At 36.6% G+C, this 24,388-nt stretch overlaps 1 protein-coding gene across 2 annotated transcripts in view; it reads right to left on the reverse strand.

Annotated features, from left to right (window-relative positions):
- The window catches only part of Ralgapa2 (Ral GTPase activating protein catalytic subunit alpha 2), a 307,510-nt gene that overhangs the window by 170,410 nt on the left and 112,712 nt on the right, over positions 1-24,388 (reverse strand). For both annotated transcript variants that reach the window (XM_042666417.1, XM_042666416.1), the window contains exons 18-23: positions 23,371-23,468; positions 17,905-17,995; positions 16,468-16,641; positions 4,414-4,607; positions 3,318-3,416; positions 2,928-3,083 (exon numbers count right to left, since the gene is read on the reverse strand). In XM_042666417.1, the coding sequence (XP_042522351.1) occupies positions 2,928-3,083; positions 3,318-3,416; positions 4,414-4,607; positions 16,468-16,641; positions 17,905-17,995; positions 23,371-23,468 (812 nt within the window). The remainder of the gene's footprint in view (positions 1-2,927; positions 3,084-3,317; positions 3,417-4,413; positions 4,608-16,467; positions 16,642-17,904; positions 17,996-23,370; positions 23,469-24,388) is intronic.

The raw sequence follows: 24,388 nt of genomic DNA on the forward strand, positions 1-24,388 counted from the left end.
CCTTCCCTTTACCCCTTTCCTCCCTCCTTACTTTTGTCCCTTCTGGTAGTATTGTCGTTTGAACTCAGGGCCTTGTGCTTGCTAGGGAAGTGCTCTGTCATTTGAGTCATTCCACCAGCCTTTTTTCTTTAGGTTTCTTTTATATAGGGTCTCATGTTTCCACTCATTCAGTGGCCAGCCTGGACTGCAATGGTCCTACCTGTGACCTGACGCATAGTTGGGACTACAGGAACATGCCATTGCATCCAGTTTATTGGTTGAGATGGGATCTCATTTTCATTATTTAAGAGCTGGTCTTGAACTGTGATCCTCCCATGTAGCTAGTATTATAGTTATGAGCCCAGCTGCACTTTGCTCAAATTTCTTCTTTCTATATCAGAAGAGTCTATAATTGCTTGTTATTTCCAAATAAAACATTTCCCTTAAAAGATCTTAACAAAAATACCACTTTAAACAACAGTACTGCTAACTAACCTTTCCTTCCTTGGTCTCTACGTGAGGGAGCTTATTACTATCGATGAAGTTAATTCTCATCCCGATTTGATCTTTAATCTTTCATACACCCTACATTGCATTGGTCTGTAAAAAAATACTTGTAGTTGTACTGAAAGTTGTGAACTACTTAAAATGGAATGCAAATACTTCTACATGATGTTCCGATTTGGACATTTACTTTAGAAGTAAATGAAGCTATGGGCCCAGTCTACGGTGTACATGTCCCCTAACACTGCTGAATTCTGAGTGAACATGAGAGATCAAGACAGCAGGGCTATGAATCAGATAAAAGCTTAATTATTAAAGCTCAAAATGTGCATCAGGAACATATTAAATTTTTCCCAAGCATCGGGAAGGTTCAAATACATTGCTAAGCAAAACCAACGACAGAGCTAAGCAGGAGAATTATTTATTTACTTGTTCATTTATTGGTGCTGAAAATTTATCCCAGGGCATCACAAATGCAAGGCAAGACTCCACCACTAAACTTCATCCTCAACCTCAAGAATGACCCTCTTCCCTTAGCTTCATGTTTGAAGAGGTCTGTGTTGAAGCACTATGCTAAGAGCCAAGATTTAGCTTGTGAACACAGTAAATAATAAGCCTCTCCCCTGATGTCTATATTTTATTAGAGGAAGATTTGGGATCCTTTCAACCAAAAGAAGATGTTGAGTAACATTTCTTACCTTATTTTAAACTTACCTTAAAAACTTATTTAAAACCTTTAAAAGTTACCATTGAACTGACAAAACCTAGATAGGAGAGAGAATTACTGATGCATGAAATTCTTAAAATGTTTTGTGATTTAAAGTTTTAAGCTAAGCTTGGTGGTAGGACCCTGTAATTCCATCTACTAGGGAGAGGCAGAGGTAGGAGGTTTCAGTCTGAGGCTGGTTTTAGGCAAAAATCATAAAACTCTATCTGGAAAATAAAGTAAAACAAAAAGGCTGGGAATACAGCTCAAGTACTACAGTACTTGCTTAGCAAATGCAGGGCCCTGTGTTCAAAACCCAGTACTGCAAAATTAAAATTAAAAAAAGGTCTGTATAAATGCATTGTATACTCAAAGAATGAAAGAAATACAGAAAGGACAGCTACCTTGTATGTAATAAATGATTCAAAAAGTTCTTTGGAAAGTAAGAACAATTTAAAGGATAAACTCTGAAATGCTCCCTATAACTCTAGGTGATCAAGAACACGAACTGATGAGAGAGAATGATGAAAGGGGTGATAGTGATCAAGATAGATTATACTTATAGACCAACATGTTGAATGGTAGCCCCGCACTATATAACTACTTAAAGATAATAAAAATAAAATATTAAAAAACGTAATAAGCTGGCAACCTCTGGTTTACACCTGTAATCATAACTACTCAGGAAGCAGAAATCTAGATATTGAGATTGACAGCTAGTACAGGCAGGAAAATCCATGAGACTCTTATCTGCAATTAACCACCAAAAAAATACAAAAAACAAAAAGGAGGAGAGGTGAGGCTCAAGTGATAACGTATTAGTCCTGAGCAAAAAAAGTTCAGGAATAGTGTCTAGGCCCTGAGTTCAAACCCCATGTCTGGCACAAAAAAAAAAAAAACAAAGAAAGATGTAATGACAAAATAAAATGCTAACAAAACTTCTTGAATCTTTCCTGTTCCCTTTTATTTATCTCCTGTGCTGTCATCTTAGTTCGTGCCATTTCTAACTTATATTAGTTTAATTGCTTCCTAATCAATATCTGTCTGCGGCCCAAATTCTTACTCTATCCTATCATTACATTTTCAAATGCATCCTCCAAATGTTGTCTAGAGTATTTTCTGTGAAGTCCAAGTAATCATCTCATTTACCTATTTGATATCCTACAATGAGTCAAGAGTTCATGGGTCCCTATGTGTAGCCTTCCCTGTTCTAAGAAAGGAAGGTGGTGGGCTGGCTACATACTGGCCCCTAAACCTAGGATCTACAAGACTGGGGGTAACAGGGTGAGCCTCCTGGGCCTTTTTTTCTTACTTAACAAAAACTTCAATTAACATTAAAACAACTTAAGAGGTAAAGCCTTTTACAAAAGGAATCCAACTACTAAAGCAGTAGCTTCTAAACATTTTTTAATTGATCAGCATTGCTTTCTTCAACAGAACTCAAAAAAGTTGTTGAGATAGAACTGAAGTTGACAACATAGGCAGAGATTGGATCATTTGGCCATAGAAAAATGCAAATGTAGGTGGAAAATGCATTATCAGTGGGGTGAAGAAATAAAGATGTGATAGAAGTGATTTAAATTTTTGAAAGAGACTATATGGTACTATGTGTAAAAGAGGAGACTTTTGAGATTCAGTTAAGTATTTCTAATATATTTCCACAAGCCCTGATAACCAATAATGTATAATGTACAATTGCTTATTGATGTGTAATCATAATAAAGGAGTCACAGAATACCTGGTCCTCACTGGTTAATCCTAGGTGCATCACAAGGTAAAAATGGACCAGGAAATCCGAGTTTGGCAGAACATCCTGGCGTCTGGTCATCATGGCACAGATCAGCCTGTAGGCTTGCAGTTTTCCTTCCTTATACTCATTTGGCAGCGTTGTTGCCTGCCAAGGAGATGATGTTTCCAGATTAAATCAAGACCAGATGCAGAGCATTTCAACATTTCATTTACTTCTCAGTTTTCTAGAAGAGTTGTTTATGAAGATGTGGGATGCAGTAGCTTTAGGAAAACTCAGTCTGTCTTCAAAACATGCCATCTTGGGCAATTACATTTGTTAAACTCAATTTCAGAAAGGAAGAGGAAATTACAATAAAAGAATAAACACATATCCACTTGCCTTAAATAGCCATGATGCAAACATTCTGAGTGGTGGGGTCAAGAGTGGAGGAGATGGAGAAGACTGGTTATCCAGACTTATTGCTAGATTATCCCGAATCTAGTTCACAAAGAGGAGAATTTTAGGGAAGGTAACATTGCAACACAATCTTCCATAGCCAAGTAGTGGCTTCCAGTCAAATTTCCCTAAGTGAAGTGAAAATCTACAATATTTACAAGTTTTCTTTTACTGTGAATTGTGTCTAGTTTATCATTTGTGGGTATCTATAAAACTAGAGCACTGCTTTTCTGTGAATGTGAATTTCTGAAGGGGTTCCTGAAATCCAAATAATAAGGAATGATTTTTAAGCTATATTTCAGGCGCTGGGAAGGTGGCTCAGTGGTAGAGCACTTGCCTTGCATGCTTGAGGCCCCGGGGTTTGATTCCTCAGCACCACATAAGCAGAAAAAAAAAAGCCGGAAGTGGCGCTGTGGCTCAAGTAGTAGAGTGCTAGCCTTGAGCTGAAGAGCTGAGGGACAGCGCACAAGCCCAGAGTTCAGGCACCACGACCCATTCCCCTCCCCCCCCCAAAAAGCTATACTTCGTGTTTTGGAAAAAAAACTGTAATAACCAGGAAAAATGTATGTTTAGCACCTAACAAAGGCCAGAACAAAAATTGTATGTACTCTAAGATTCTACTTTTGTAATAGGACTATATATTAATATTGGTTAGTTCGTCAGATGGTGCTGTAAATTTTTTGTACTTTCTACATTTTTTAAACATTGTAGAATAAAACCAGTATCACTTAATAAGAAACCTAAAACTATTTCAATAATTAAAACTATTATAATATTCAAATAGAATATTAATACTTTTATTTTTGTATTGTATAGGATTATACAAATATACTTTTGCCCTAAATGACATAACTATTAATGCATTTATAAAGTACTAAAACTTTAAATATTATGTATTACTCTTTGATAATCCAATGTACTTGGTCTAATGCTTAATTTGTCTTCCGGAATATGTTCAATAGCTAACTGCAACTGTTTTTATGTCAAATGATGCATCAGTTTTCCAAATTAGAGGAAAAGATAACATAGCAGAACATACCTTTGCCAGTTTGTACCAGAGTTCATAGAGATAGCCAAAAACTTTAGCATGGATCTTAGGTGACTGGATATTATTCACATCTCCAAGTATTCCCAAGACTCTTCGCCAGAGCACAGCAGCAGAATCTGGGTGCCAACCAGTTAGGTTCCCTCCAGCAATTATACTGCAGTCATCTGTGAGGCATTCACTGCTATCTGTAAAAGTATGTGAGTTAGCCATAGAAATGCAATTGGGATGCTATCAGAACAACTTTTTTACTTATACAAATTACCTATCTTTAAAATTTATGAGTTCTCCATAAAATAATTCAAATGAAAGAGAAGAAATGGCTGCTAATTTGAAAGGGTAGATCAGCAGAATCAATGAAGAAGGATCAAATGATTTTAATTCTTCAACCAGAGATGAAGAAACATTTCCTGGCAATTCCATGAAAGGTTTAATGAAGCAAGTAAGAGGACAAGGGAGACCTTGAGAGCCACAAGTACAACAGAAATAGGTGGCCAAGGAAGGTATTAGTTACTGGTTTTCATGATTGCTAGGTTAGCCTTATTTAGGGTAGAATCTTCATATAAGAAATGTCCTGGGGCTGGGAAGGTGGCTCAGTGGTAGAGCACTTGCCTTGCATGCCTGGGGCCCTGGGTTTGATTCCTCAGCACCACATAAGAAAAAAGAAAAAAGCCGGAAGTGGTGCTGTGGCTCAAGTGGTAGAGCGCTAGCCTTGAGCTGAAGTGCTAAGGAACAGCGCCCAGGCCCAGAGTTCAGGGCCCCACAACCGGAGGCCCCCCCCCAAAAAAGAAATGTCCTTTTAGGTTTCAGAAATATATGCCATCATGTAACAATTGACACAAATGACCTCAAACCAAGATATGGAACAGTCCCATCAATCCAAATTGTTCTCCTTATAGTCAGTTTCTTTCTCGTATTTGCAGCTTCTCACAGTTCATTTTTTGTTTTCTATACTCTAGTTTTGTTTCTTCTAGGATGTTATATAAATTGGGTCATAGTAAGCAGCCTTTCTGCCTGGTTTCTTTCACTTGGCATAATACACTCAAGATTCAAAGAGATTCTGCATTATCAGAATTTGGTTTGTTCCTCCTCATTTCTGAAAAGTCCATTTTTTTAAATGTAGCATATTTTATTCATTCATCTGTTGAAGGACATTTACACTGGCTCCTATATTGGGAGCCGATGAATAAAGCTGACAGCTTTAACTCATGCTAAACTGTAAGAAAAGAAGCTGTGAGACCATTTTCCAAAGTGGCATTCTGTTGGGTCTTCATCCGTCCCGAAAGATGGATGGGGTCCGAGGAAAGGTAAGTGCTAGGCGCTCAGCCCGGGAGACAATCAGACACAGCGGGGAGTCAACTCAAGCAGGTAGAAAACTCGTTTATTAACAGAGAGCAGCCCTTTTTAAAGCCAAAAAGGGTGGGTGGCATGGCAAGGGAGGAACAGGAACCAATCACTGTCAAGGTCACACCCTATCATGCACCTAAGCCTTCACGGGCTGGTTAGGCACTGATCAGAAGGCAAATTGGGCTCTGCCCACTCAACCCCCTCTCAGCACCATCTTTGCTGCCCATGTGCTCTGCAGCATTCTATGAGCAAGGTACAAAAGTTAGCACCTGTAGGAGCAGAGCACTAGAGTGCCACATTTTCCACATATCTGCCACAGCTTGGTATTATTAGTGTAAATCAATACAGTAATCAATAGCAGCAAATATTTTACCAGTTTTCTATTTTCTAACTCTTCATTCTTTTGGTTTCTTTGTAGCACTCACCCTGTGCTTCCTCATGTACTCTTCTCACAAGGCTGCCTCCACCTTTCTTCATGACAAAGAATATTCTCCTAGCCTCCAGCAGATGAGTTTTTCTTTTTGGAATCCAAACTCCAGCTCTATAGACTCAGTATCAAGCTCAGTCTCCATACTCATGTAACATAACTTCAGCCACTACTCATGTAACATAACTTCAGCCACTATGCTCTACTCCTTTCAATTAAAAGGCTTATTGAAAAGCTTATGCAGATGGTGATGTAACTTTTTTTGTCCTTTCTACATTTTTCAAACGTTGATATTTTTGACTACCTAGAGCCTCTGTATTGCTTAACACAGTACTCAATTATCAGTCTTCAACAACATTTAACTCATACAATCATATCACCTTTCTAAAAATTCTTCATCTGACTGCCCCCTCTTCCCCACGGACTGATGCCCACCTGGTTTTCTTCTGGCTGATTTGTCTTCATCTCACAAACCTGTGAATATTCCCTTCCTTATCCTACTCTCTCCTATTCCTACTCTTCTATTCCTATAGACTAATGCCACACAGATTTAAATGCCATCCATATAGTCACATCCCTAGGTGCCCATTTGTGGTACTAGGAATCAAATCCAAGGCCTTACAAATGCTAAGCAAGAGCTCTCTTCCACTGAGGGACATTCCTTTCCCAGCCAGTCTTCTGAAAACATTCTTGACAGTTTTAAATATTTAGGGGTGAATGAAAAGGTGATGCCTAACAGGCGTCATCTCTGGTGAGTTTCACCATGTTTTAAAGAACCTCAGATAAATGAGATGGCATTTTGAATTTTTGTTGGAGATAGGTTCTCATTCTGTACCCCAGATTGGTTGTCAATTCTCAATCCTCCTCCCTAGGCCTCCTGGGTTCTCAGATTACAGGTATGTGTCACCACACACGGTTTACAGTGGCTTTAATTCTGAAACTAAGCCTCCAGGGAGAAGATTCTCCCCAAAGACTCTCCTATTCAGTGAATAAGTAAACTCTCCTTTAATCCCCTTGTTTCCAAGAAAGCATCTCTGCACTGAGCTCTTAGTGGGATGAAAGAAGCAACTGTAGGAGATGAAAGTATAAATATTTTATTGGAATTTTGTTTTTGTTTTGCTTTACTGAGGTTTGACTTGCACTTGCTAGTGGGCTCTCTTAATGCTGAGCCATACCTCCAGCCTTATTTTTGCTGGTTAAAGATAAGTTCTCCCTACCTGCTTTGGGGTGGGCTTAGTGAGCTACCACTTCCTAGTCTTTTTTTCCCCTCCTTGACAGTACGTGGGTTTGAACTCAGTGCCGCACAGTTGCTAAGCACAATGTTTACTGTCTCACTTACTTTACAGATAGGCTCTCATGTTTATGCCAAGCTAACCTGAACCATGAAGCTTCAAATGTAGCTAGAATGACAAATGCATAAACCAGCTTTCCTTAGTGGAGATGGGGTTTCCTTAACTCTTTTGTCCCAACTTGCCTTTACTCATGATCATCCCCATCTCCACCACCAGAGTGGCTAGGATTCTAAAGGTAGAGTTACAGGCATAAACCACCATGCCCAGCCAATTCTAAGTATGTTGTAATTCATAATTTGATTTCTCTCTGAACTTGGTAATCCATTTGAAGTCCAGTTTTTAGTTTCTTATTTTTCTTTTATTATATAATTATTCTTATTTATTACAACACAGTACTGTTATAGTTACAAATCAGGCATTTGTTAAGAAAAATGATCAAATATTTGTTAACATTCTGTGTGTTTTAAAAAATATTACTGCCAGGTGCCAGTGGTTCACACCAGTAATCCTAGCTACCCAGGAGGCTGAGAGCTGAGAACCGAGATTCAAAGCCAACTGGGGCAGGAAAGTTCATGAGACTCTTATCTCCAAGTATCTCCAAACAGAAGTAGAGCTGTGGCTCAAACAGTAGAATGCTAGCCTTGAACAAAAAAGCTCAGAGACAGCACGTAGTCCCTGAGTTCAAGACATAGGATTGGCCACAAAAAAATGTTTGTTAAATTTAAATTCAAATATATGTATGTATATTCATTCAACTGAGATTGTCTGTATTGTAAAAATAGTTCCTTTATTAACATTTATTTCTATTTCATCAACTAATAACAGTTATTATTAAACTTTTCTTCTAAGGCTATGGTTTTATCAGATTTTTTTTTTGTAATTCTGTCATTTTTTTTGTTCTATGTAGGTGGAGGCTATGAAGTTCATGTAAATTCAAAATTACCACTCTACTAATAATTTCTGCTTCAAATTTTGTGGCTGGAATAAATTGAGTGAGACCAGTGCTCTGTTTTCCTTCTTTTAAACAACAACAACAACAAAACCTGTCTCTACTGTACTGGGTGATTTGCTTTGATTTTTATTTTTCTCATACTTTGGACTTTCCACTTAAGCCACCTTGCTTTGATTATCTTTTGGGTCAGTGGTAGGAATACTGAGTTGTGTCCCACTTCTATCATTGCCCTTTTCTATGCTGTCATACGTTATTCATTTGGTATTAATGTAACTATTCCTCAATTAATCTACTTTACATCATAAGAATAAAGATAGACTTATTTTTAGGCAATTATCAATCCTCATTGAGTGTGATCTTGATTATAGATGTTGCTGTGTTTTTAATGCCTCATCAGTGACACTAAAGCACAATCTCTGATATGAGGAACCCACGCAGAGGGATCAAGGGCAACAAAGGATGGAGGGATGAATGTGAAAGGAAGCAAGAGAAGGTCCAGGATGGCTGCAAACAGTTCTCTTATTAGTGATGAAAAGACCTCAAGACAGTGAAACAAATAGTGTCGTGGGTAGGCCTGCTCCTTGTTGGAAAATATGTCTGTAGCTCCTACAATAACATCACATATCCAATCAAGGAGACACAACAATATTCAGATATCCAAACTAGAATTCCTATTTGCCATGCCTGAAGGTACAGAGAACAAAGGCTTAGTCATGGACCTTTGCCATTCTCTGACTGACTTTCATAAAGCTCCCTCCTCTGTTTAACTACTGTAAACTTAGTGCAGTATCAAGCATCTGTTAGCCTGAAAAGGCATGTCGAAGTACTGTTTATGAATCAACATGATTCTCCAAGTGAACAAACAGAGTAGGTCACTTCTCAGGAAAAATGTCATATTCTAATACCATCAGAGAGCAGAAGAATCATGGTTTGAGGCCAATCTTGGCAGAAAGTTAGCCAGATCCATCTCAATAAACAGAGTAGGCCTGGTATTTTAACACATATTATCCCAACTTTTCAGGAGGCACAGAATCAAAATTCCAGGCCAACTCAAGCAAAAAGTGTGAGCCCTTATCTAAAACAATTTAAGGAAAAAAGGGCTTCAAGTATGGTTCCAGTGGCAGAGTACCTGCAAGGCAAATGCAAGATCCTGAATTCAAACCCAAGTACCACCACCACCATCACCACCCAAAAAAAAAAAAAAAAAAAAGCCATATATTGCTTTTCATCCCTTGAAGGAGAAAAAGAAAACCCCCAAACTAAATCAAATCAAATCAAACAAAAAACAAACAACAACAACAAAAAAAACTAATTGATTTACAGCTTTGCTTCATTCCCTACTACAACCTGGAAAATGCAGTCATACAAAAGAGAAATTGCCTCCAACATTCAAACAACACTGGAGCTTTGCGGAGTAATAATAACTCCATGTAAACATTGGCAGGAACCTCATCACCTGCACCTCTTTGCCACCTGCCAGTTAACAAACATATCCTATTACAAAAGGATCCTATAGAAAAAATGTTTCAATCCTGTTTGCACTTAGAATTCTTGCCTCCACAACAAAAATCCTAGGCATCATTTCCCATCATGTTATCAAAGTATGTTGAGTGTTTTAGGAGTTTAGCAAATGATTCCATGTACTTTTTTCAATATGATAATGAAAGGATTTTAATGAGTTGAAATGCTTTTGCCCCAAATTAGCCCACTGATGGCATATGTAACAGAACAGATGCTGACATTTTACATGTAGATGGTTCCCCAATAAAGCACTTAATTAAAAATGGGGATTTGAGAGATTTCAGAAAATTTCATGTTCACCTCCCAAATATTTAGTTTTTCATTAGCAAGCTAGAAATCGTAGACTAATAGCTTTTTGTTTCATTATTAATAAATGCTACAGATATATTTTAAAACTTTTTTATTAAAATGGGAACTCTTACAAACAGGTAAAATTATACAATCTTTCGGTAAATACACACAGGATTTTAACATAGAAATGCAAAGTTTAGGACTTTGAAAATATGTAAGGCATTTTGCCCATGAATTAAGTCTTAGTAATTGGTAAAACTTATGCTTAATGACCAAGTGGCTTTCTTATATCACTGCAATTTTATTTAGCCCTGGCAGTGGTAAAGAAGTTCTCTTTTGAGTTGAAAACTAAAAGGCTCTCGTTAAACATTTTAGTTCTGGGAACAGAAGAACCAGCCTGAACCTTATAGGTCAAAATAGAGAAGCAACAAGTTGGCACTGTGGTGCCCAGCACTGCAGACTGACCCTTCTGCTCTCTTCTTCTGCTTTCCATGGACAGCCACTGTTCACTAACGATTTTAGAAGGTAAGGTATTTATGCTACTGTAGCTATTATTATTTCATGATATCAAAACTAATCAAAGCATGGTAGAAGTATGAAAAAATTTGTGTGATATCACAGAATGTTGAGAAACTGTTCCTATAAAAAAATTTTCAGTGGCAAATAATGAGATGTAATTCACATGCACAACCATAGTTAAACTTGCAAGTAAAGGATTTCTATAAGCAAAATTTGGATGCAAGGTTACAATTAATATACTAAAAGAGACTTTGCAACTACCTTCATATTTATTATTTTAAAAGATTAAAATTTAATTTCCATTTTTGGCTAAACAGTAATCTCCAGCTTATACCTATTTGCTTATTGATTAAAATCACTTACTGAAGCTTCTCTTCTGCTATGTATTGTCCAAGTCTCTCCTTCTGGAGCTGATATTTTATTAGGGGAAGACGGGACTGGGAAGGTGGCTCAATGGCATGCCTTGCATGCATGAGACCCTGGGTTTGATTCCTCAGCACCACATAAGCAGAAAAAGCTGGAAGTGGTGCTGTGGCTCAAGTGGTAGAGCGCTAGCCTTGAGCTGAAGAGCTGAGGGACAGCGTTCAGGCCCAGAGTTCAGGCCCCATGACCGGTAAAAAAAAAAAAAAAAGTTAGTTGAATGGTGTGTATTACCATTTAACAATAAGCTGACAGGAATCTGGAAAGAAAAGAGCATCATAGCTGGTTTTTACCAGTTCAGGTCCTTAAAAGCCATGGAATTCTTACACTTTCTCTGATTTAAAAAGTTCTAAATTTTCCTGAGGTTGAATTGATACTTAGTCGTTTTTATTCTCTCCTAAGAAACTGTCCCTACTCTAAGACATAATTTTTATTTTTTAAGTTTTTTTTTATTGAGTAGTTGTTCAAAGGTGGTTAAATGCCATTAATCAGGTTATGAATACAATGAATCTTGATCAACGTCAACCCTTCCTTTGTTCCTCTCCATCTTACCCATCCCTATCCACAGGTTACTTAGTTCAATTCTTACATAATGTACGTTGACTATAATGACTATATTTGCTAACTCTTCATCTCCATACACAGTTCTTTCTAGAAAAGTAATTTAAGTTTTTAAAATTTCTTTTTTCTTTTTTTTTTTTTTTTGGTCCAGTCGTGGGGCCTGAACTCTGGGCCTGGGCAATGTCCCTCAGCTCTTCAGCTCGAGGCTAGCGCTCTACCACTTGAGCCACAGCACCACTTCTGGCTTTTTTCTTTTTGCTTATGTGGTGCTGAGGAATCGAACCCAGGGCCTCAGGCATGCAAGGCAAGCACTCTACCACTGAGCCACCTTCCCAGCCCTAAAATTTCTTTTTTCTTATTTAAGAATTTTATCCCTCTAGAAGTTACTTGGAATATGATGTGAGGGAGGAATTCTATTTCATTTTTCCCCTCATTTGACTAAACAGTTGTCTCACAGTGATCTGTTGAATAGAACATTCTTTCGTTTGCAACCCTAGAAAGCTACAAATCACAATTCTATGCTTGTGTAGATTCTATTTACACTTTATGTCCCATTCTTATTAGTCTATTTGTCTATTCCTATGTTTTAACTTTAAGTAAATCTAATGGCATTTATCACACTATTTGTGATTAGTGGGATATATATCCTATCTTCTTCATAAACTCTTAAGACAATAGTGTCTATGACTCATTCATCTTTTTATTTCTCAAAGCATCTAAATCAGTATTTCTAGATCACAAGCTTACCTGTTAAATAAATGATGAACTCAACAAGAACACAGACTGAACTGTAGTGTCATAACTGTCACAGCCCCAAATTACTGCCTCAACAGAACTCACCTTATTCGTGTATTAACTGTAATTTTTTTTTCCTGTACTTTTAATGCATTGGCATCTGGAGCCTAGCGAATCTGAGAGGGACTACCCTTCCAGGTTTAGTTAATTCCTAGAGACAGCAAACACCTCACCAGGGACCTGCTTTTCATATGTAAATGAACCAATCCAAAGCCTACCCTCTACACTTCAACCTTTAACTGGCTCTAATCTTTATCAAATCAATTCCTTCCGGCCCTAATCATTCCAGGGCCATGTCCCTGGACACATCCCCAATTCTCCAAAGCCCATGGAAATCATTCATACCAGCAATCCTTAAATCTGCTGACCCTGTTTTGCCTTACTTGTCCTATGGACAAGTCCTATGAAGGTTGTTGCCCACATTTTGTTTCCTCTGCATCTTGACCAACCCTGAAGACTCACTGTGTGGCCTGTTTCCATAGACTTGTGAGAATAAACATTTTCCTTCATAACCTTCATTTTGTGTCTACATGTCTTAAGAAATCAAATTAAAACAAATCCCTTGTATATTTAAAAATGATTGATGTTGGTATAATTTGTGGAGGGGAAGGGCAAAAACCTTTTAAATAGGGATACAGGTGGACCCATTGCAACAATGAGATGTACAAGTCCTTATGTCAAAAAAAAAAAAAATGAACCTGTTGCAACAATGAGAAGTACAAAATGTCATGTCAAAACCAGCTTTACAATGTCGGGGGGGGGGGGGGGGGTATGATTGGGTGGGAGGGAGGGGGGAGGCTGGGAAGGGAGGTGAAGGGTAAACAAAGGAGGAGGCTACAATGCTTGGTAAGAAATGTATGCATTATCCTGCCCATGTAATTGTAACCCCTCTGTACAGTATGTTCTCAAGTAAAATAAAATAAAATTAAAAAAAAAAAAAAACGAATTTTACGACTTTGGCCAGGCCGGAGGGGGGGGGGGGGGAGGGGAGGGGGAAGGGAGGGGTGTTGGGAAGAGGAAACAAAGGAGGAGGCAACAATGCTTGATAAGAAATGTACTCATTACCTTGTCCATGTACAGTATTTTCATAATAAAACATTTAAAAAGATGCAAAATAAATTTGGCTATAATTTTCAGCAAACATGAAATAATCAAAATAAGCAAGCAAATATAAAAGTAGGCTGTTAAGATGGCCAATTTTTAAACAAGGAATTTAAGATTGTAGAAACAGCTTTTTATTCTAAACATTTGGTAACTGGTAGGACTGCTCAAAAAAAAAGGGACAGTTTGATTTTTGTGTGTGTATATTTTCAAATTTAAAACTTTCTAGGCTCTACCACTGAGCTATACTTCAGTCTCATTCAAAGTGATTTTTTGTATGTCCTAAAAATGAGGCTAACATGACTTTTATTGTATTCACTTATAAAGAAATTGTTCTCTTTAGAACAGAAAGTTAAAATTCAGGAAGTGTGATAATCCTTAAGTCTTATCACATTACAGTTTGTCCTTTCCACGGATAACAAGCTGAACTATTGAATAAGTATACTGATTCTCTATTTTAGTATTTCAAAGAAGTATTTAGAAGAGTTAATCACCACACAGAATATATCATACAGAATTACCTCATACAGTTTATTCAACTGAGCCATCCAATACATACTCTGAAATGAGATCAAAAGTAATCTTTCTCAAACACAACAGAAGTAATTGTCCAATTTTCTTTCCCTCAATAAAAATAATTAAACCTGATTCATGTTTAAGCACATCAAACGATGAAGATTCAGTATTGGATCCTTACTACTATGATGATAAATTTCTCTTGGATAATCTGTATACTAGACCTAAAGAAGATACTTATTTCACAAATGTATCAATACTCAACTATGTCAAAGGGCTTTACAATTGTAATTATAACCAAAATGTAATTGAAAGGAGTAAACACAGATGGCAAGAAACCAGTTTAAACTACACAACTTATGTTCTAGTGGGATAACATGACTTTTCTGGATCTTAAGCTCTTCATCTCTAAAACAGAAATGTTAAGAGTAGGTCTACTTATTAAACAGAATAAAAGAAGGTACATCAAAATTATTTGTGAACTACTAAATCCTGTATGCTTATAGTATTTTTACGCAACATCATTACCTGTTCTACATTTAACACCATTTTATCTGTTAATTTTGTCACATTTTAATGTTATTCTAACAAGAATTTCAGAACATGTGAGAGACTTTGATAATAGTGAAAAGTAAAGTTTGTTTGATTTTAAAAGGCTTTATAAATAATTGAGGGATTTTCTACCCCATGTGGTATGGGAAGGAATGAACCTAGTGCCTTGTACTTTTGCTCTATAATGTAATTTTTGCCTTTAGCCCTTTTGTTATTTTATTTTTCTCTTTTTGAGATAGCATCTCATTACCTTTGCCTAGCTGGCCTCAAGCTTTCAATCCTCTTGCTTCTACTTCTGGAATACCTGGGATTCCAAGTGTGCATCACCATGCTCAGCTAATTTTAGAATTTTAATAACATTTTAAAACTTAATGTACTTTTGAGTTTGTTGTTTTATGTAAGATGTATGCACACATGTAAGATGTAAGTATGAATGTGCTACACCAGGAAAGACTTGGCTCTTGTCAAAATGTCACACATTGTCAAGTGTTAGTGGATCATCCTTGCTCCTTAGGAGGCTAAAATATTAAGGACTGTGATTCAAGGCCAGCTTAGACAGAAAAGTTCACTAGTCTCCCACCTCCAAAATAAACAGCAAAAAAGCAGAGCTGAAGGCCCAAGTGGTAGGTCACCAGCTGACCAACCAAAGCTGAGGAAGATTAAGACCATGAGTTCAAATCCCAGTAACACGAGAACAAGTAAAACAAAACAAAAACAGCTCACATACTGAATTCCTTAGAGCACACATCTCTGTTGACACTTGTCAAACAAAGCAAAACAAAAACTCATCTCCTTGGTCTTTGTGAAGTTTACTTATCCAGGTTCATACAGGGTTAACGCACTGGTGCACATTCAAACTCGAATTATGAATAGCTAAGACTACACAGAGCTTCCACTAGCCTGAATACCTAACTTATTCCTCCAATAATTCTATGAAGTTGAAACTATTGCTATTTTTACAGACAAAAAAAAAATTGAAGGACAGAGGCTCAATAACTAGTTCAAAGCCACCCAATAACTTCTTGGCAGAACCTAAATGCAAACTCAGAAAGTTTCTATGCAGGAATCTTAGAAACATAATACTGAAGAAAAAAGTTGTAGAAAAAAAAGAATATGGCAAAACAAAACGAAATGATGTGTTACTTGAAAATAAAGATATACATGGTAAACTAAAAAGAAATGAAGGGAATTATTATAATGCCAAACTTGGGCTAGGTTCTCAGTATGCCAAGAGAAGGCTAGGGGCTTGAGAAGGACATTCAGAACCTCATTTTTCTGAGTGTCATTCCAGCTCTTAATTTGGGTATTAGGGCACCAGTTTTCATTTTATTATTGTAGTTCATAACCCACATATATGTCACAACTTATATTTTTCAAATACCTTATAAAAAATTTTAAAATACTAATCAACAAGCTACCCAAATCCCTTCATTTGGATTCATGATAAATGCAAGTTGAAAAAAAATCATTGTTCTGTTTCCAGAGTAGAGAAATCTGATCATGCCAGGCAACTTCTTCCCAGTTTTCATTAATGTGATAGGCTTCCTCCCCTTCCTGGCCACTGTTTTAGAATTCTTCTATACAGGACTCTAAGAATTTTATGACTGAATATGGACAGGTGGTTGGAGCTACTACTCCAATTTAATTGGAAGTAGCTCTGCCATGATCATTGTATAAAGAAATCCTTAGAGTTCTTCCAACTTGGAAACTGGGGGATATCCCAATCTTACAGTGGTGCCTCTTTTCAAGCATACCTGTTAAGTTTGAAGCATCAGTTGGACTTAGTTGTAACCAATGGCGGGCATCAGAGTCAGCCACATCTGTGGGAGTGTTCAGTTCTGGATCCTCTTCACATGTCTGCCATGGGTTCATAGACAGCTCTGCTTCATTGTTACAGCCCAGAGCCATATCACTACTGGTACTTTCACCTGACATAAGAGAAGCAGCACAGTTTGAGGCAATAGCTAGCTAAATGACCTGTATGCATGCCACTAAACATTTGGACATTTGATACAACAGGGATTATTCAAGGGTATGGGCAAAATCCACAGAACTTGGTTGGGGGTCAGGTGGTATCTATGTGGGATTCTTGGTGAACAAGCTAAATCTTCCCAATACAGGACATTAATAGGCATTATGAGCCTAGGATATACTACTCAAGGGAAATTTTTTTCTTTTTTTTTTTTAATTTTTATTTTTTTTATTGTGAAAATACTGTACAGAGGGGTTACAATTACATGGGCAAGATAATGAGTACATTTCTTATCAAGCATTGTAGCCTCCTCCTTTGTTTCCCCTTCCCATTCCTTCCCCCCCCTACCCTATTCTCCCCCCCCCCCACCAAAGTTGCAAATTCTTTTCAAACCTTATATATATTTACACCCAGGGTAAATCATCTAGGGTTATTTGGGGATGAGGTATTCCTCACAACTGATTTTCTACAATTCTCTCCTTTAAATACTAAACATTTTAATTGTTCATAATATAATTATGAAAAGCTATATAGTCAGTTCTGCTGCTTGAAATGTATCTCATAACAATTTTATGTGTTCATAAAATTGCAAAGAAAATTCATATTCATTGGCAAAGAACTTAAAGCTGTCTTAGGAGACTAATCTGTTAGATCTCAAATTTCATCTTTCATAGAACTCTAAGCCAACAGAGAGAAAGTAGAAAATGGGAAGAACGCATCTGCACCCAATTAAAGGCCACCTTGGACACAGGAGTTGTTTTACTATGTTACTATGAGAAGAAAAGTGGCATGAGAATCCACATACTGTATAGGTTACAGTAACCCATCTTAGGATTCTCTTAAAGCCCTTATGCCACTGACTTCAATGTGCTTCTGAAGCTTTGTACTCTGATGGGGAGGGAACTTTCTGTGGAAGACAATTTTTCCATCTGCCTCTGTTTGCTCCCCTAAACCCTCAGCCCCTCCTGTTTTTCTCACCTGGAAAAAGGCCCAGGGATAGAAAGACAGGCCTCTCTGGTGTAGGCAACTGATTAGAACTACTTGATTAACAGATTAACTTTATATCAATCCTGTGTTCAAGGTAAAAATGTATTCCATTTCGCAACTGTGTCTTTCTCCATTTGATAAAATAATCACTTGAGTTAGAAAAGAAAAAAGAAAAAAAGAGAAACACAGCAACTCTGTAGTTAGTTATACACAGAACATTTCCAGTACTTACTCTTCTGTCTTTCTCTACACTTTCCTTGTGTCTGTTGCAAGTCATCCTTCAAATCCAGTTCAGCGGGGCTGCTGCTTCTTCGAACTAAGATCTTCAGACAAAAAGAAATATTCTGTTTATTACAGGACAGTTAAAAACTTCACAAAATTTGCCCACATTTTAAAAAAGAAACAAAAATAATAGTAACAAAACACTGAATGTTATTTGTCCATCTGAAGGATATATGTTCACAAACTGCTATAATTGAATTATCTATTTCTCAAGATTTGAAACTTTCATTTATACCCTCTACTTTGTCAACAAGCATCCAGTTAATAGAGCTACTAAGAAAGGATGCCAAATTCAATGAAAGTAATTTACATTCAAGTTATATTTGTTCTGCTGGCCAAACACACATATATAGTGAACACAATTCTTCAGAAGACCTAAGTTTTCCATGAATGGTAAGTGCACAGGCAAGGTAAGTATAAACTCCACCCAAACTTCCAAAGGTCCACTTAGTGTCTTCCTAGTTAAATGTGCTATAGACTTCCCTGGGTACAGCTCAATACTGGACCTTATTAAATATTGAGAGTTGAAAAGTTAAGAGATAATCTGTGTCCTCTATAAACTTATTTTTTGTTTGGAGGGACAAAAGATAGACAAATTACACAAGATAATAACAGTGTACATAACCAACATATTCAAATAAACTCTCTGAAAGGTATGAAAAATAAAGTGTTACCTTAAAATCAGCTGACAGTTACAGGAGAGCTGTTCAAGAAGGCAATAGACATGAAGTAGTAGAGGGAAGGCAGGAGGGGACTCAAGGCAGGAAGCACGGAGTGTAATCAGCAAGTTCTATGTGCAGGAAAAGAAGCTGATTATAGCAGGCCATGCAGGACAGCCAGGGGAAGAAGGAAAAGATAAGAAGAAATGCAGCCTTTCTAAAAGAGGCAGCTGCAGGGAGCATTCAGTATGAGGTTTATGACTTTTGACCTAATATTGACAAATGAGCAACTAATGTTCCCCACAATAGCTAATTGTGATTAAAATTATGTGAAAGATAGGTACAGTAGTTATCTGTGTGATAGATTAGAGTGAAGAAGAAAATTGCTGTGCAATTGTTAATGGCGGTTCAGGAATGAGGCGATAAGGTTTCTGATGGTAGAAAAGGGAAAGAAAAGAGAAGTGCTACAGCATGGAGTCTAGCCTTCTCTGCAGGTATATATGGGAATGGAAGAAAATCAAATCACAAAAGGCTATAAATCTCAAGGATAATGAGAAGGATGCTGACATGTGCAAGGAGGGAATGAAAATGGGAAGTTTAAAAGATGAAAGAACGGGAAGAACTTACAAACATTTCTAGCATTTAAATTTTTATCTTTGGCCTGAAAATCTGAAGAGAATGTTCTATAAGTGAGAAACAAAACTTCATGAAAAGTGAGACAGAGAATAAAGGAATGAAGATACAGATCTAATGTCCTCCAATTGTAGATTATATAAAACAAAACAACCAAACAAACCAGTTGGGATTCGATAGGCCAATTAAAGGGATTAGCATGCCTTACAAATGAATGTAAACTTATAAACAAGGAAACAAATTAAAGGGGAAACAGGATGTATAATTAAAAGACAGAATAGTTACCAAGCTAAAAAGCAAGCCATTGCTAAAATATTTAGAAAACTAACAATATGAAAGTTACTACACATCCTTAAAGAAGGAATATATATGTAGAATATATACATATATATATTAAATAGAATGTGTCCAGGATAGTATGTAAATCGCAAAGCAGGCTCTTCAGTTTCAGATTATATGAGACAAAATACCTTCCAACTATAGAATTAGACATAAAACATTTGCTGCAATCTGGGGCTCACATGAACCAAATCGCCACAAACTCTAAACTCCCTCTTCAAAAGTGAACAGAAATTAGGGCAGTCTTGTGGGGAATCATAAAGGCAAATCCAGTATTACTACTGCCAGTGTGGCAAAAAAGACTGAGGTCCAGGATTAAAATATTACTCCCTGACTCAGGGAAGAAACAAATATAATGTCCTGGTGAGTCAATATCACTTTAGATACCCAGGTTTTTGGTATATTGATATCAGCCAGCTAAGAAGCTATAATCAAACTCACCAAACATACAAGGAAATAAATCATCAGATATAAGAGTCTCAGAAACAGTCAAAATTAGACTTCCAAAGGATGAGAATTTAAAATCAGATTTTATAAATATTATAAACAAAAGATGAAATCATAAAAATTAACAAGCAATGAAGAGTTCTAAGACATACTTGAAAAGATTACATTTGAACATGGAATTAAAAAATACACTTGCTAAAAATAACTCAATAGGTGCATAAAGAGTAAACAAAAGAGATTTATTTTCTGACATGAAGCAGAGTTGATGAACCAATCCAGAATGCAACCACAATGCAAATATATGCTAGAGATATAGAAGGGGGAAAGAGACAATCTAATATATTTCTATATAGAATTCCAGGAGAGAGAAACAAAAAGCAGCAACAATTGAAGAAATTATTACTAAGAATTTCCCCAAGATGAAAAAAGATAAGCATCCACAGATGTATAGAACATAGCATTCACCCCAAGACAAATGGGTAAATCAAAGAAGTAAGCCTGTACCTAAACATGCTAGAGTGAATCTAAAAATTCAAGGACAAAGAACAAAAGAAACAAGGATTAGACAGGATAGACAGAAGATACCTCAATATCATGAAGAAAGACAAAAGAAATAAAACAAAAAAGACTAGCTCCCAGTAGAAGGGGAAGAGAAGGGATAAAGAAGTATGAGGCACTCCTATTCAGAAGGCTGAGATCTGAAGTAAGATGTTGAAGCATGGCTAGGTGCAGTGGCTCATGCCAGTAATCCCAGTTATCTGGGAGGTATAGTTAAGAGAATTTAGGTTTATGGCCAACCTCCACAAACAGGATCAATTCCAAGTACATGAAAGACTTCAATGTGCAAAACTGGAACACTTATAGAATATAGAGTAATACTTTTCCCCTATGTAGTTGAGAACTTAAAATAGTCCACACAACCCTAATCATACAAAATGATAATATCAAAATGAAGAATTTCTCTTCATCAAAAGACATCACAGAGTGAAAACAGACACACAGTGGAAGAAAATACTTGTTATATACATAACCAAAAGGGGATTGGTATTCACACTATATAGCATAAATAAAAGAGAAAAAGACAAACCAATAGGGAAATGACAAAAAGACTTTAACAGGCACTTCACAGATGAAATACAAATTGACAATCTGAAGAGAGTTTAAACCTTACAATTTGGGAAACGCAAATAAGTGATCTTATTTTCAAACTTTGAAACATAAACATTTTTAAATCTAAAAAGAAGTATTAGCAAGAACGTAGATGAATGAGAACTTTATACACCACCAGCAGAAATCTAAATGATGCAACCACTTTGGAAAATAGGTATTATTTATAAAGAAGACTATTCAGTTTTTGAATAATTTATTAATTCTACTCCTAGATGTCATCAAGAGAAAACCTTAAACATGTAGATGTTGATACATACAGGAATGTACATAGCTGCAGGTTTCATAAAAATGAAAAGCTCTCTGAAAACAATCTAAATGTCTATTAACAAATAATGGAAAATGACTGGTGGTATATCTACAGTAGAATATCTATCATATATCATAGAAAACTTGATCATTAGTGCTACAGACAACAACATGGGTAAATCTTAGATCTATATAACTGAAGCCAGATACCGGTGGCTCATACCCACAATCCTAGCTACTCAGGAGGATAGGGGTTCAAAGCTAGCCCAGGCAGGAAAGTTCATGAAACTCCTATTTCCAATTAACAGCCAAAAAAACAGAAGTGGAGCTGTGGCTCAAAGTGGTAGAGCACAAGTCGTGAGTGAAAGAGCTTAGGGACAGCATCCAGGCACTGAGTTCAAGCCCCATGATCAACAAAAGAAAAAAAAAGAAAAAAGAAAAAAAGAAAAAGAAAAATATAACTGAACAAAGCAAGAGTACCACTATATAACATTTTATTGAAAAGCTCAAACATAAAGAAAAATTGAAGAATATATTGTTTGGAGATAGATCCACAGCAAAACTGTAGAGCAAAAGAAGAGACTGCACAAAGCCAAGGCTGTATCACTCTTCCAAAATGACAGTAGGAGAGAACAAAAAAGGAATCTAAGAGTCTAAAGCAACAGCACAAGAAATGCTCTAATTCTTTCCTTGCTTTCTTCTTCTTCTTCTTTTTTTTTTTGGGAGGGAGGGGTTGGTTATGGTTGTGGTTGTCTGGGCCTGGGGACGATCCCTGAGCTCTTCAGCTCCAGGTAAGCACTCTACGACTTGGGCCACAGTGCCACTTCCGGTTTTCTGGTGGTTAATTGGAGATGAGTCTCACGAACTTTCTTGTCCAGACTAGCTTTGAACTGTGATCCTCAGATCTCAGCCTCATGAGTAGCTAGGATTACAGGAGTAAGCCACCAGTGTACAGCAGAAATGCTCTGATTCTTAAACTGGGTAATGGTTTTGTGGGTATTTGAAATACAGTATATGCATAGGTAAGTGGGTATATGCCCTATTTAAACCTAAGGAAACAAGACACTTGCCAAGCACCAGTGGCTCATATCTATAATCCTTGCTACACAAGGGACTGTGGTTTGAAGCCTGTGAGACTCTTATCTCCAATTAACTATCCGAAAAAAATAAATAAATAAATAAAGGCCAGAAGTGGAGCTATGGCTCAAGTGGTAGATCACAAAAGCTTAAGGACAGTGCCCAAGCCCTGAGTTCAAACCTATGGGGACCAAAAGAAAAAAAAAGAAGAAGGAAAAGAAAAGAAATAGAATACTTAACACATTGGTTATCTTCTAAGAGGGGTTGAAAAGGCCTTCACTTTTTATTTTGTACCTTTCTGTGATAGTTTTCTCCCTCTGTGTGCATATATATATATATATATATATAAACATATATGTGTCACACTAAAAATAAACAATGACATCTCTTGAGTGAATTATGAGTTATGGTTTAATTTTCATCTTTACATTTTGTATTTGTTTTTTAAATAAATGCCTTTTCCTTAAACAAAAGAAACCCATAACAGATGTTTGTGAGTATTCACTTATCTAGGAACTACTACTTCAAATGCCAAGAATGAGGAATACAGATTCCAGGTTTCATAAATGATTATAGCTACTTAAAAATATAGAACACCACAATCAGAACAGACAGTAAATTCTATTTCAGACTCAATTTTTCACTATTTTTATAGCATTTTACATAGAAAATAAGCAGTGCTTAAATGACTTCAAGGTCATTTGGACTTCTAATCCAGCCAATTAGCTGGGTTTTTCCCCATTTGGGAAAAAAGTTAAGTATCACTATCACCAATAAATTAATTTATTCAACAACGATTTATATCCTTATTTTTGTGTCAAAGTGATATGTTTTAAAAATCTTACTGTTACTCCTTCATGTTCTCTCCTCATATGTCCTTTATTTTCTTGAGTGGACTTGGGTTCTGAAGAACTCAAATTCTGTGTATTTTCTACTTTTTGACCTAGAGATGTGAGGGTAAAACATTGACAAACAGAAAATTTTCAGAAGATAAAATAGCAAAATTTGTATTTAAAGGTAACAATTAAATTTCAGATATCCTAAATATATATAAAGTAGGAGTTATGGGTCTGGCAAACTGGCAGCCTTTGGGTCTAATTCATTTATCAACCTGGCCTCTGGCCCATAGAGCAGGAATAGAGTATACTGAATGCTGTTCACTATGGCCAATAGCATCTTTTGTGAACCCAGGAGAATGTGACAAGAGCTGCCTGGGTTGGCTGTAGGGTATCCCCATCTTATTTGAAAATAAAAGCTCTCAAATAGAGAGAGAGAGATTATTTCAATATCTGAAAAGAGAATATTACTACAAAGCCTATAAGCTCTAAAAAGATCATAAGAGAATTTACGAATAATTTGGGACCACTAAATTTGAAAAAAAACTAACATATGAACTAATTTCTAAACAAAATCTGATTTTCAAAATTCAAAACAAGAAAAATCTAAATAGTCCTATAATTTTACATTTTTAATGTTTTTAACTAACAAAAAACTCTATATCATGTTTACCATGGACACATGCACACATTGTGATATAGCTAAATCAAGCTAACTAATACATACAGGCCTTATATATTCACCATTTATTTTTGTAATGACAGTATTTCAAAACTACTCTCTTAGCAATTTTCAAGCCACCATATTGTATAACAGATTTTTTTTTTTTTGGTCAGTCGTGGAGCTTGAACTCTGGGCCTGGGCGCTGTCCCCAGGCTCTTCAGCTCAAGGCAAGCGTTCTACCACTTAAGCCACAGAGCCACTTCTGGTTTTCTAGTAGTTAATTGGAGATAAGAGTCTCACAGAGTTTCCTGCCCAGGCAGGCTTTGAACCGCGATCCTCAGATCTCAGCCTCCTGAGTAGCTA

The sequence above is a fragment of the Dipodomys spectabilis genome, unplaced genomic scaffold (assembly GCF_019054845.1).
Source record: "Dipodomys spectabilis isolate Male_0828 unplaced genomic scaffold, ASM1905484v1 ptg000365l, whole genome shotgun sequence".
NCBI classification, from domain to species: Eukaryota; Metazoa; Chordata; class Mammalia; order Rodentia; family Heteromyidae; genus Dipodomys; species Dipodomys spectabilis.